The 13748-nt window shown below is 45.0% G+C and overlaps 1 protein-coding gene across 1 annotated transcript in view; it reads left to right on the forward strand.

Moving 5' to 3' along the window:
• The first annotated feature begins 709 nt into the window (after nt 1-709).
• The window catches only part of thoc2 (THO complex 2), a 59746-nt gene continuing 46707 nt past the window's right edge, over nt 710-13748 (forward strand). Inside the window, exons 1-7 of the mRNA XM_035408151.1 lie at nt 710-918; nt 2286-2341; nt 5890-5981; nt 7977-8028; nt 8239-8309; nt 10310-10431; nt 13103-13236. Of these exons, the coding sequence (XP_035264042.1) occupies nt 854-918; nt 2286-2341; nt 5890-5981; nt 7977-8028; nt 8239-8309; nt 10310-10431; nt 13103-13236 (592 nt within the window). The 5' untranslated portion in view covers nt 710-853. The remainder of the gene's footprint in view (nt 919-2285; nt 2342-5889; nt 5982-7976; nt 8029-8238; nt 8310-10309; nt 10432-13102; nt 13237-13748) is intronic.

Consider the following 13748-nt stretch of genomic DNA (forward strand, 5'->3'; position numbering starts at 1 on the left):
CAAAAAAAAACTGCAGTTCAACTAATGATTGTAATTATTGCTGTATTCCTCCAATATTATGCAGTATTTTCGACAAACTTGTTTTAACTGCAGAATTATGCGGTTATAATGCAGTTTTACTAAACTACTTAATTTGCAGTACTCAATCAGTAGAACTCTTGTAGTGCATTTCAATTACATAAGTTAAACTAGTTTAACTTCACAGTAGCTGCAGTCATTTGTGTAAGGGTATCAATTCAATGGATCTGAGTTGCAGCAATTAGTTTTTCTTTGCACAATTAATAACCATTGTTACTTCCTGTACAGCCTTGAACAAACGTGCGTTTCACCATCTGGATCACACGTTTCACGATGTCTGCCTGCTGTGCGAAGGGCACAAACCTGGCAGTGCACTAGGCTACTGCACGCCTCGTTTTCAACGAAGCCACAAAATCGTATTTTAGTCGCTTGGTTACTGATACCAATGTAACGCTGGCGCCGCTGCACAAATACAATATTTAGCTAAGCTACTCCATTATACTAATATGCAATTTATCAGTCAATCGTGTAGACAATATTAGTTAACGGCAAACATTAGCCGATATGGGCACATTGGGCAGCGCCTGCTGTGGACTCGTGACTTTCAACAGGCAATGCATCTGCGTCTCAGAATATTCGACGAAATCTATTATTTTTGCACATTCAGTACAAATTACATACTTTCGTGATTGTCGGTCGCCCAGTACAACGTTTACAAGCTCTTCGCTCACTAACCTTTTCTACACATTCCAACATCCCACCATGCACTAGCTTGGGTCCTTTGACCCGGTGCATTGTGCTAAACATCCGGGCTAAGTGCGGTATTGTAGGGAAGATGGCGGCTTTGGTCATCCCTACAGACTGGATCAAAAACTGGGAAAAATCAGGAAAAAATGAGTTGTGAGTAACCTTGAGTTATCTGATTCCATCGAAAGACGACGAAACGCTCCGAGTTTTATCAGTCTTGTTTCTGTATGACTAATATTAATGGCTTGGAAACGTTGACCGAAAAATAAGCACTACTTTCTGCATTGTGTCCATCTCCCTAGTTGCTCTTCCTAGCTAGCAGGGTAGCTAAACATCCAGCCGGGAATAGTATATCCATTTAGCTAACTAAGAAAATGTGGACATGTCGACGCTATTGATATGTAGCTCGCTAGCTAGCTACGTTTTAGAGGCCACAATGTATCCGATCATTTTAAATGAACAGCCAGCGATCGCTACTGCTTCATCAAGTGAATTTGTGGCGCACACTTTCTTACCGTCGACGTAACGTTTGCTACTTAAAATGTGCACTTCGTGCTGTTGTTTAAACCGATACTCTAACGGTCAACAACACGCAAATGTATAAGTAAATTTTTGTACATCCGTCGGTTTGGTGTTTTGTAAGGAATGTGCATATTTTATGGTTTCTTCACTAGCTTACGTTTGCTATCAAATGCAATCTGTAAACAAGTCGACGAGGGTTAGCTAGCAATGGGAAGCTAGCTAGCTAACGTTAACTGGCTAGTTTGGTATTATTCGCTAAAACCAGTTTTCAGCCGTCAGTATCCTGATTTCGATATAGCTGGCATGGTCTCCATTTAATATACCAGTTATAAGCTAAGTAGGTATGCGAGCTAACTATCGAAGGTATGTAGCGCTGGATAAAATTAGCTGATCCGTTTTACTTTGATAGCATGAGCAGTGAAAGCCTTGCAGCTTGTCAGTTAGCGTTAGTACTAGCTAGTATCGACAGCAGTCCGGACGTTCTGGCGTACTAGATCAATAGTAACGTTTGTATTACATATACTAGTCTAACTAGCTAATTAACTTTTACCAACTTGGGTAACGTTAGACTACATAGTTATCAGATGTAGATAGTTTGCTATCTTGCCTTAACAATTTACTGACTAGCTAACCGTAGTCACTAGTCTACATGACGTGCGTACATCAGTACACTTTCGATCGAACTTTTATTGTTTATAATTATATAGGTTAACATATAAACTAGCGCTGTATTACTGTAAGTTAGCTTATCAAATTAACGATAACTTTTCTGTGTGATCACTCGATTAAACTAATAACGTTTTGATATTTAGTTCGACACCTAGTGTGACTGCCTTATAAATAGTTTCAGAAGGTAATTCATGTAAAAAAAAAAAGCGGTGACATTTGAAAAATCGTTTTAAAGGTTTAATGTACGTCAGCTGTCTTAATAGATGCATGCTCATGAGTAGAAACACGTAAGTTCATAAGACCATAAACCTTTTTTTTTTGTCTTGCAGTTTACAGTTATGTCGGAATCTTGCAGACCAGCCTAATGATGACGTGATGCTAAGAAGTAAGTTACATGGACATGTTTCAATCCTTCATATGAACTGGGCATGACACAAGGTTCATAAATGAATTAAAATACTAAAGTAATGTCGCTCTGTGATACTTGGGTTCTGTTAGGGGGAGTACTTGCCGTGTTTCTTCAAGCTGCTGAAGTAGGCCCCTTGGCCTGTTCAGCCTTAATATGGCTTCCTCTTTGAATTTATACATACAGTTCATTACCAGCTTCTCTATGCACATACTTTGTCACACTGCAGGTGTAATTTTACACACTCAGGAGGGTTGTAATCCCATGTTTAGGGTTTAGACTCCATTAAAGTGGAGCCTGTTTTAGACATGGGTAGATCCTTGAGTTTTTTATCAAGAGTCATAGGAGGAGTTTGCTGCAGTGTTCCCCTCTCTGTGGATTCTCCCTTCCTAGAATGGTTTCTAGGTAACATAAGCACAGTGAACTGTGGGTGCCTCCTGTCAGTTGGCATACACCTGAGTTTAGTTCTCAAGGGAACTAAATATTGAGGTATTAATAAAGCCACGCCCTGTGTTTTATTTATGTCACTGTGAAGCTCTCTAAAGAAATCACCTTCCATGCCAGTATCGTGCCTATCTTAAGTAGACATCAGAGGACTGTTGCAGCAACCATTAACTACTTTGTCTCATATAGTGACACTGAAGCGCACTGTACACTGTTTGAAGTAGTTACCATAGAAAAAAAGTGATGACCTGGTCAGGCATTTACTTAACTGTTTGTAGTACACTTTTGAGACGGTGTCATTTGAATATAATTGGGAACGTGTAGCAGCTTTCTTAATGTAGGGTACTTAGGATATTATTGTGTCAGTGGAATGATTTTTAAAATGTAAATTGGCAGGAAATAATTCATTTAACTGCCTTATGCTAATTGGCCATGAATTCGGTTAGAATACAGTACACCCTGTTTCAAATTTGGACTTGTTATTTTTAACTGCTGGATGTGAGAAGTAAAAGTGCGCAATTTAGAAATGCATTTTAACACACATGTATATATTTAATTTGTACAGTGCTTGTTTATTCAGAAGTATAAAATAAAATCTATTTTAAACCATGTCTTAAATTAGAAATTGTGTGATCGCATATTTTGGTTCGAGTGTTCTTTCACCTAAAGCATGTTGAATGCAGGTACCCTTCCTCTTGCATGTTCATAAGGGTGCATGTGAGAAGTATTTTAAAAGCAGACCTGTAACATCTTTGTTTAAAAATTATATGTTTGTTTTGCCGCACATGAGTTGGGTCCTCTCACTTGACTGTTTTATCCCCATCGCATATAGTAAAAACAAGTTTAGAAATTCCAGGATCACATTATTTTGTGCTGTGTTCTAACTCTGGTAACTAGAGGTTAACAGATTTTTTTTTAATCAATCGACAACTCTAAGCACTCAAATGAGTTTTGTTTAAGCCAAATGGCTTCAAACAGCGGGACGTCCTTGCCTTGGCAATTCTACACTGCGGCGCACACGTTATTGTAACTGTCCTATTATGTGAAAAGACACTGACGGGAATCGATTCCCAAATTGCATTTGTTTATATTTGTCGCAACAGCATCTTCCCGTGCTCCGAGGAAAAAGGCAATTTAGCAGACGGGTGCACCGAGCCGGACCCGTGCCCCGCCTGTGCCTCAGCGAGACCGGGCGCTCTGTTGTTAGACCCGGGCAAAATTTTTTTTTTTGTTTTTTTTTTTTTTGAAGTGTTTGAACTAGAATTCCGCCGCGTCAGCCCTGCCGCTGGGGTAAAATTTCATTTGCATCACAATTTGTGTGGTGAATTGTGCCGGTGCATCTATTCCCCCGAAAAACTGAGGAGAAAAACTGCCTGTTTTGAGCAAGCGTCTGTTCCACCGTGAAGGTTTGAAAGTGTGTTCTTGCAACTTTTGTGTGTACAATTTTTAATTCATACAATTTGAACAGTTTGTAGTTGCATGCTTCCATGCACACCTGCCATTTATATTGTACTGTTGGGAATAGTCGTTCAACATACCATGCTGCCCTTTTATCGCCATTACTTGGAAATTTAGAAATGCTGTAAAATGTAAAAATATGAATAGTTTTGCATTTTTAAAAGTATTGATTGCATATTTGTGTGTGGAATTTTTTCCTTGTACTCAGGGGACTTTAAATTTGGAGAAAATCACAGGCATAATATTTGTTCAGAACAGGAATTAGTCCAGCCCAAAAAAATGCTGGGCATTCAGACGAGCTGACACCTTTCAGCTTGTGTTGTATCAAGTGACAAGATTGATTTGAGGAGCAGTGATTTTGTAGAATACCTGTGTCATGTTGGTATGTGTGAGAATAGCTTGCAAACTTCAAAACTTGCAAGCTTCACCTACATATCAGTATCTCATACTGCTATGTGTGTGACTAGCTTGTAACTTCTGAAAGGTACCTTTTTCTGTAGCTTGTGTGATCTGTGCACACAATGTTCATTCATTAAGCTTAATTGCATTTTCTTGATAGAAATGCCATTTTTTTCCCCCTGTCTGCTCAAGGTATATCCTGAAAATATGTTTAAATGGTACCGTTTCCTATATTGAATTTTTCCCTACGGATCAATATGTCTGCTTTTATTTTACATGCAGTTTGTTTTCATTCCAGAAATAAAAGCACCGGACGCATACTGAATTCTCCCCTTGTCATCAGTATGCGTTGTAGTTTGTTTTCATACCTGACAGTGTCCATTGCTTTAGCGTACCAGTTGCAGGTTCGAGGGGGACGCGAAGTTGTGTGATAATGGCGGAAGTACAGAGCTTCAGGGTTATGGACTGTGACAGACAGAGAAAGAGGCCAGAGGCTACCCCTGGAGCGCTCTGCGCTCTCCGTTCTCATTCAGCAGGTGCTGTCAGATGCACACAGGTTTTCAGTATCACGAGTGCCATCTAACCTGTTCCCGGCTCAGAATGTGACCCGGCGCAGAATGCGGAGGATGACAGTTCCGTAGTTTTCTTTGTTCTTTGTTCTCTGTTAATTGAGCGATTAATCGGTACCTGTTGTGTTTTTTTGATCCTTGCAATTTAATTTCCTTTTGACAAATCTTCTCTGATTCGCCTTTAATTGACAGATACAAATGGATTGGCTTTGTGGAAATCTTATAACTGGGGAATTAAGTTTTTGTTGCTTTTCATATATTGATTTCATTTTATTTTGGAAGCAATTTGGAGATAAATGTGGCGATTTGACCAGCATTACAAGATTTAAAAAAATAAAAAATAAAAATCTCTATGTGGCCATTCTTTGTTTTCATCTGTGCAGCTCCATGCCATGAGATTCACTGCAGTGCTGCAGGGACAGCAGTTGCTGTTGTATCATGAGAGAACACAGATATTTTTCTGAGTGTGTTGTGTGCTGTGACTCAGGGAGGGGAGGGGCGGGGAGGGGGAGGGGTCTTTGAGCTAGCTGAACTGATGTTCCTGTGACTAAGCGCGCTCTGCCTGCCTCAGTGTGGTTGCCAATGAGTGGGCGTCCATTGTGGGTGGAGCTTAATTGGCGAAGGCGTGTCAGCGTGTCCCCTCTCTCCCTCTTGCAGACATCCAGGCCGCCCTGTACGAGCTCTCCTGGCACGTCATCCGTGGGAGCCTGAAGTTGGAGCTGGCGGCCAGCATTCTGGGGGATGTTGTGGTACGGAGAGCACGCACACACTCTGTCATGCACACATGCACGCACACACAAACTCTCTCTGTCACACACAAGCACTCGCGCACACACACACACACACACACACGCACACTCGCGCGCACATACACACACACACGTTCCTCCAGCTGTTTCTAAAGCTCTGGAAGATGAGTACAGGTGGTGCAGTGTGCTGTCACTCACAGCAGACAGCACTGAGGTCGTCTAATTAAAATCTGATTGCCATGTCAGAGGGGGTGGCCAGGTCTAGAGGCGGTGCATCCAGGTCACATCCTCTTCTAAAATGACAAGCTGACCTAAATTCTGAATTAAGGCGACCACTTCACTGGATACACATCTCTCTGACACGAGTTTACATGGGACTACTTACCCATCTGTCCATTGTGGCTGGTGAAGACGTGCAAGAAGCTTAAAAAAGGGAAGTTAAATGTATCACAGCATATCAAAGACTTATCTGCCCTTTTCTGAGTATGAATACAATAATGAGGGACACTTAAGAAAGGATTTTCCTATCTGCTTCCTGCAATCAAAGAAACAATCTAGGTTAACCACAGGAAGCTTTGTACATTTGATCCAAATGACCCAGGGGAGGATACGTCTGTATGAGCCTTTCTAATTAACACTTGAAAAAAGATACTTCTCACACTGGAGTTTTTTTTTTTTTGATGTTTCATTTTTAGTGTACAGTTTCTGTTGGTCCTGATAGTTTTTGCATGCGATGAAGGATATTGTAGATATATGGAATTTCTTGCGTCCTGCTTGCTTTATGATGGCTGGTACTGGGCAATAATTAGTTTGTAGTATAAATGAAAAAAAAATGCACTTCAGTTGACTCCAAATGGCGTTGTACAGCAATGGGATGCCTCCAGAGCTTGTACTTGTGTTTATCACTTGATTATTTTTCAAGAAATTACATTTAATCTCACCTTTGATTGGAACCATTTCATATGTTACGTCTAATGTGAGAGCTGCACTCAAGAAAATGAAGTATCGGCACAAATTAAAAATGGATATTTGCATTTATAATGTGGTGAATAGATACTATTAAAAAAAAAAATTCATATGCACGGACTGGGAAAATGGCGTTGATGAACAAGCTGCTTCACAGTTACTTGAAGTGTATTCTCTTGCTTTAAACTGCAATCCTGTGATTGCCCCAATACTAGCCATTTTAAACTCGGCAGATGATCTGAAACATCTTGTATGTAAAATGTCCTTCATTGCACACAATACTGTATGGGCTGAACAAAAACATACCGCAAACCTGAAATAATATTAAAAAGACTCCAGAACATGAACTATCCTTTTGTGTACTTTGTTTGTTTTGGTTCAAAAGTAGTCAAAATGAACATTTCATGAACCCACCAACTAATTCAGAGTAATTATGTTGTGTATGTATGCAAATGGAAGCTAGCTGCTGTAAGTGTTTGCTGTTGTCTTTACCGTAGCATTTCAATATCTGCGCAAGCTAGAGGTACAGACAATGAATTTTTGGCCACCATTTTGTGAAAGCTGGTGCAAAAGGGAATTGCTTCCTAGATTAAAGACAGTGTATTTTTTGTCTTTCTTTTCTTCTTTATTTCAGTGATGACCTTGAATTTGTTCTATTTTTATTTCTTTGATCTTGGAGAAGCAGCTGAGGGTAGTTTGCAGTTGATTCCTATAGTTGTCACAGTGTATGAAGGGTGATGAAGCTAGTGCACTAAACAGAGCTGAAATCAGTCTTGGAGTGATGGATTGCCAGCTCTGTTAGTTTTGTATCTCTGATTATGTGTCAAGTTCACTTCTTCTGTTGTCCATGACATGCTCTGAAGTGTAGAAAAGGAGTAGGTTGTACTCATATTTTGTCTTTCTTATTTAGGATGGAGGGGGGCTACCATTGGAATTGCACCATTTGCTGGTCTTCAAATTATTTATGTCATGTTAATTCTATCAAATTGAGATGAAATATTAATGTTGCAATCTTTTATTTATTTCCAGGAATTACGTGAAGACATGGCATCCATTTTAGCTGATGTGTTCTGTATATTAGGTAGGTGTTTTGTTGCGCTATTCTTAAATACTTTATTTATAATGGAATGAAATTGCAGTTGGTCATATTCAGAATGAATTGAAATTGACTAAATACATGTTTTTTACAAAAGTATTGTTTGAACAGGACATGACTAACAACTTAAAAACAAATTGATCTGCCTGAATGTCAAATTTTTTGCAATTTGATGTCATTAATTCTTCAACGCAGATATTGAGACTGCCTGTTTGGAGGAAAAAAACAAGCGAGACCATTTTACTCAGCTGGTGGGAGCATGTCTGGTGAGTGTGAACGTCAATGTCACCTTCAACTGTTCAGCCATAGAAAATAGCTGGAAAAGCCTACGTCTGGCAAGCCATGTGAAATCTGCACTATGAGAAATTCTACCGCACCACCACTAGGTGGCAGCATTGCTTCATCAAAATTGCCCGGTCCATTTTTTTCCCCCTTATGGTTAAGTCACGGTGTAACATGGAGTTTTAAGTCCGGGCATTAAAGGTAAATAATTTTCTTTGTGGTGCATACATTCTCCCAGACTCTGAAGATTATCTGGCGTCAAGTGTGATTGAATGGCCTACATTCTGTTCCATGGAGAACTACTTATGCCCTTTTGACAAAGGCTACATCGGCCTCCATTGAAAATCCAAAGTTCTCTGGGGAAGCTTTAACAACGCTCTATAATTAGATCTGAAATGATTGAAGGAGCGAAAGTCGGACGTTTAAAGTACATTTATCGCACTTTAAAAGCTTTCAAACCAAGCCCTTTCCTAAGCCGGTTTCTCACCCCCCTCGTATCCGGATAGCGAAATAATTCCCTTTCATGGCAGATGTCCATGTCTCCCTACTTTTCCCAGTTTTGTGTACTTCAGCGAGGGGAATGGGAAAATGGAAAAAATGGGATTGAAAAGCAGGCAGACCATGGCGGAGGATTGGCCATCGCTCCTCTCAACATAATTCATTTTCCCTCCTTTTGATTTATGCCATTTTCCTATCGTGTGAATATAAATTGATATCATCCACCAGCGTTCACGCGGCTTTTAAATTTGAACGACCTTTGCCTAGGGAGGAGAAATAAGCCGTCATTTTTTTCCATTTCGGTGCGAGCCGGAGCTGGAGTGGGCTTTTACCGTGTGGAGTGGTTCTCGAGATGTGAAAAGTTTTTTGCGGGTTTGCTGAGTGGCTTGTCTAGTAGAAGCCAGAGTTCTTCACACGTCGCTGTGCCTCGCGGCCCGAGTCTAGCTTCCTCCGTGCCGACTGGCTGGGGTCCTCCTGGGGAAAACGAGTCATTGGTCACGGCCTCTCCTCGGGAGCGAGCGTGTTTCCTCGGTAACGCGCTCTCTTGTCCTGACTGGCTGCCTGCCACCTGCGCGCTACTGTTACCCAGTCCTCCGGCGAGGCGGCTGCGGCTCAGCTGCTGGCTGAAGCAGCGTCTGCATGTTTTCTCTTCTGCCTTTTTATGTGGGGATTGTTGAAGCGATGGCTCAGGCCTGTACAGTTCTGTGTCTTCCTGACGCTCTCCCTGTTAACACAGTTCTCTGTCTTCCTGACTCTCTCTGTTCCCACAGTTCTGTGTCTTCCTGACTCATTCTCTGTTCCCACAGTTCTCTCTGTCCTCCTGACGCTCTCTCCCTGTTCCCACAGTTCTCTCTGTCCTCCTGATGCTCTCTCCTTGTTCCTGCAGTTCTCTCTGTCCTCCTGATGCTCTCTCCTTGTACCTGCAGTTCTCTCTGTCCTCCTGATGCTCTCTCCTTGTCCCCGCAGTTCTCTCTGTCCTCCTGACGCTCTCTCCATGTTCCCGCAGTTCTCTCTGTCCTCCTGATGCTCTCTCCTTGTTCCCGCAGTTCTCTCTGTCCTCCTGATGCTCTCTCCTTGTACCTGCAGTTCTCTCTGTCCTCCTGATGCTCTCTCCTTGTACCTGCAGTTCTCTCTGTCCTCCTGATGCTCTCTCCTTGTCCCCGCAGTTCTCTCTGTCCTCCTGATGCTCTCTCCTTGTACCTGCAGTTCTCTCTGTCCTCCTGATGCTCTCTCCTTGTCCCCGCAGTTCTCTCTGTCCTCCTGACGCTCTCTCCATGTTCCCGCAGTTCTCTCTGTCCTCCTGATGCTCTCTCCTTGTTCCCGCAGTTCTCTCTGTCCTCCTGACGCTCTCTCCATGTTCCCGCAGTTCTCTCTGTCCTCCTGATGCTCTCTCCTTGTTCCCGCAGTTCTCTCTGTCCTCCTGACGCTCTCTCCCTGTTCCCGCAGTTCTCTCTGTCCTCCTGACGCTCTCTCCCTGTTCCCACAGTTCTTTGTGCCGGACGCGGTGCTGAAGGAGCGCCTGGACCCGGAGTCGCTGGAGTCCCTGGGCCTCATCAAGCAAGCGCAGCAGTTCAACCAGAAGATCGTGAAGATCAAGACCAAGCTGTTGTGAGTCCATCAGTCACCGGCTCCTTCCATCACGTCCTGACCCCGTGCACTCCCGAATAGGTTTCTCTCTAATGACCCAAAACCACGGCCGCATAGACCTTAATCTCCAATCGTATATTCCCTCTCCTCTGTGAGCCATATTCTTTAACCTTCTGATGTGCATCCGAGCGCAGTGCCGGAACTGCTTTTACGGACGCTCCCAAATGCACGTGGGGGGGGGGGGGGAGGGGGAAAAAGGTTCCAGAAGGTTGTACAAGCAGCAACAGTCCACCGTTGACCTGCACCGTATCTGATGTATTGTCTCACGCAGAGGCACTTACCCTAGACAATAGGCAATCTCTGAAGATCCTTCACCCGTGACAGGTGACGCCACAGCTGTGGTTTAGTAAGGCAGACTGCTCCCTGTAGTAGTGTTTAACATGTACTTCTACAGCACTGGAGTCAGAACATATGGTTTTTTATGCCCAAAAGCCCTCTCTTTACAGGTTTAATGCAGGTTGAACCGTAAAGGGAGAGGTCCAGGCAGCCAGCTGAGCCTTGTACAGAGACGCAGGCTCTGTGCTTTACTGCAGCGCAGCTGAGCCTTGTACAGAGATGCAGGCTCTATGCTTTACTGCAGCGCAGCTGAGCCTTGTACAGAGACGCAGGCTCTATGCTTTACTGCAGCGCAGCTGAGCCTTGTACAGAGACGCAGGCTCTGTGCTTTACTGCAGCCCAGCTGAGCCTTGTACAGAGACGCAGGCTCTCTGCTTTACTGCAGCGCAGCTGAGCCTTGTACAGAGACGCAGGCTCTCTGCTTTACTGCAGCGCAGCTGAGCCTTGTACAGAGACGCAGGCTCTCTGCTTTACTGCAGCTGAGCCTTGTACAGAGACGCAGGCTCTATGCTTTACTGCAGCGCAGCTGAGCCTTGTACAGAGACGCAGGGTCTCTGCTTTACTGCAGCGCAGCTGAGCCTTGTACAGAGACGCAGGCTCTCTGCTTTACTGCAGCGCAGCTGAGCCTTGTACAGAGAAGCAGGCTCTCTGCTTTACTGCAGCGCAGCTGAGCCTTGTACAGAGACGCAGGCTCTCTGCTTTACTGCAGCTGAACCTTGTACAGAGACGCAGGCTCTGTGCTTTACTGCAGCGCAGCTGAGCCTTGTACAGAGACGCAGGCTCTGTGCTTTACTGCAGCTGAGCCTTGTACAGAGACGCAGGCTCTGTGCTTTACTGCAGCTGAGTCTTGTACAGAGACGCAGGCTCTGTGCTTTACTGCAGCGCAGCTGAGCCTTGTACAGAGACGCAGGCTCTCTGCTTTACTGCAGCACAGCTGAGCCTTGTACAGAGACGCAGGCTCTCTGCTTTACTGCAGCTGAGCCTTGTACAGAGACGCAGGCTCTCTGCTTTACTGCAGCTGAGTCTTGTACAGAGACGCAGGCTCTCTGCTTTACTGCAGCGCAGCTGAGCCTTGTACAGAGACGCAGGCTCTCTGCTTTACTGCAGCTGAGCCTTGTACAGAGACGCAGGCTCTCTGCTTTACTGCAGCTGAGTCTTGTACAGAGACGCAGGCTCTCTGCTTTACTGCAGCGCAGCTGAGCCTTGTACAGAGACGCAGGCTCTGTGCTTTACTGCAGCTGAGCCTTGTACAGAGACGCAGGCTCTCTGCTTTACTGCAGCTGAGTCTTGTACAGAGACGCAGGCTCTCTGCTTTACTGCAGCTGAGCCTTGTACAGAGACGCAGGCTCTGTGCTTTACTGCAGCTGAGCCTTGTACAGAGACGCAGGCTCTCTGCTTTACTGCAGCTGAGCCTTGTACAGAGACGCAGGCTCTCTGCTTTACTGCAGCTGAGTCTTGTACAGAGACGCAGGCTCTCTGCTTTACTGCAGCTGAGCCTTGTACAGAGACGCAGGCTCTCTGCTTTACTGCAGCTGAGCCTTGTACAGAGACGCAGGCTCTGCTTTACTGCAGCTGAGCCTTGTACAGAGACGCAGGCTCTCTGCTTTACTGCAGCGCAGCTGAGCCTTGTACAGAGACGCAGGCTCTCTGCTTTACTGCAGCGCAGCTGAGCCCTGTACAGAGACGCAGGCTCTCTGCTTTACTGCAGCTGAGCCTTGTACAGAGACGCAGGCTCTCTGCTTTACTGTAGCGCAGCTGAGCCCTGTACAGAGACGCAGCCGCTGCCTCAGTCTCAGTGGCGCTCTCCACTTAATGTGTCTGAACTCCCCCTGGGCGGGAGAAGTTTTTGTAAACTGCGTCGCTGCAATTTGCTCACAAACCTCATTTTCCTCTGAATTAAAGGCTCGTCTCCCCGGCTCTCCTGACAGTGATTAATTTCACACCTTTGCGCGGATTCTGTCTTTGCGGTCCTTATCAAGATCCGAGCGCGCTCCGTAGCTTCTTCCGCCGCGCGCCGCCCCCGCACGTCAGCGCTCCGACTGTGGCGTAAAGCGCGCCCGGCGGATTTAATTGGTTTTGTGTTCTCCCCGAATTGGGCCTGTCGACAAATCTCCGAACAATGCCTTCGCCGAGGCGTACAGTCGATGTACGTCTCTTTTTTTTTTTCTGATAGCGGGACTGTCTCCTCCTTTCCGATGTTAATTGAATTTGTTCGCCGGAGTGTAAGAGGCCCTCCCCCCCCAATAACCAACCACTCTCCCCCATCCCCCCCCCCCACCCCCCCTTCCTCCTGTAGTTACAAGCAGCAGAAGTTCAACTTGCTTCGGGAGGAGAACGAGGGCTACGCCAAGCTGGTCACGGAGCTGGGACAGGACTTGTCGGGGAACGTCACCAGCCACCTCGTCCTGGAGAGCATCAAGTCCCTGATCGGTACGGCTCCCGCCATTAGCGCCGCCGCCGCCTGCCCCGCCCCGCTTTCGCAGTGTTTACCCCTTACGTTAGTTTTCAAGGCGCATGACCCTTTCCGGAAAGATCTACGTCAGGTACGCTTTGAACACTTTGTCTTTTACGCTGCAGAACGCAAGCTGAAGCACCGTAGGTTATCACCATGCCCAGAAATACGATGGCCGATCTGCAGTTTGCAGGCTACCGCTCCCTCTAGCCTACGAACTGCAGATCGCGTGCCCGGTTCTGTGACATGACAGCACTGCTCTGAAGGCCTCTAATTCCGTATCCTGAGCGCAGCCCGTTTCATTAAACGTTCTGAGGTTTCACTGGGTTTTAATACAAGCCTAATTACAGCTTACTGAAGTGCCCGTTTTTGACGAAGAAATGAAAGTGACGTTCCTGACGGATCCGCCGAGTCACCCGAGACTTAGCGGGTTTTCCAGACGACTTGTCGTTTTAGCTGGGAATGAAAAATGTCACTTTGACGGGCGAAA

The sequence above is a fragment of the Anguilla anguilla genome, chromosome 3 (genome assembly GCF_013347855.1).
Source record: "Anguilla anguilla isolate fAngAng1 chromosome 3, fAngAng1.pri, whole genome shotgun sequence".
Taxonomy (NCBI): domain Eukaryota; kingdom Metazoa; phylum Chordata; class Actinopteri; order Anguilliformes; family Anguillidae; genus Anguilla; species Anguilla anguilla.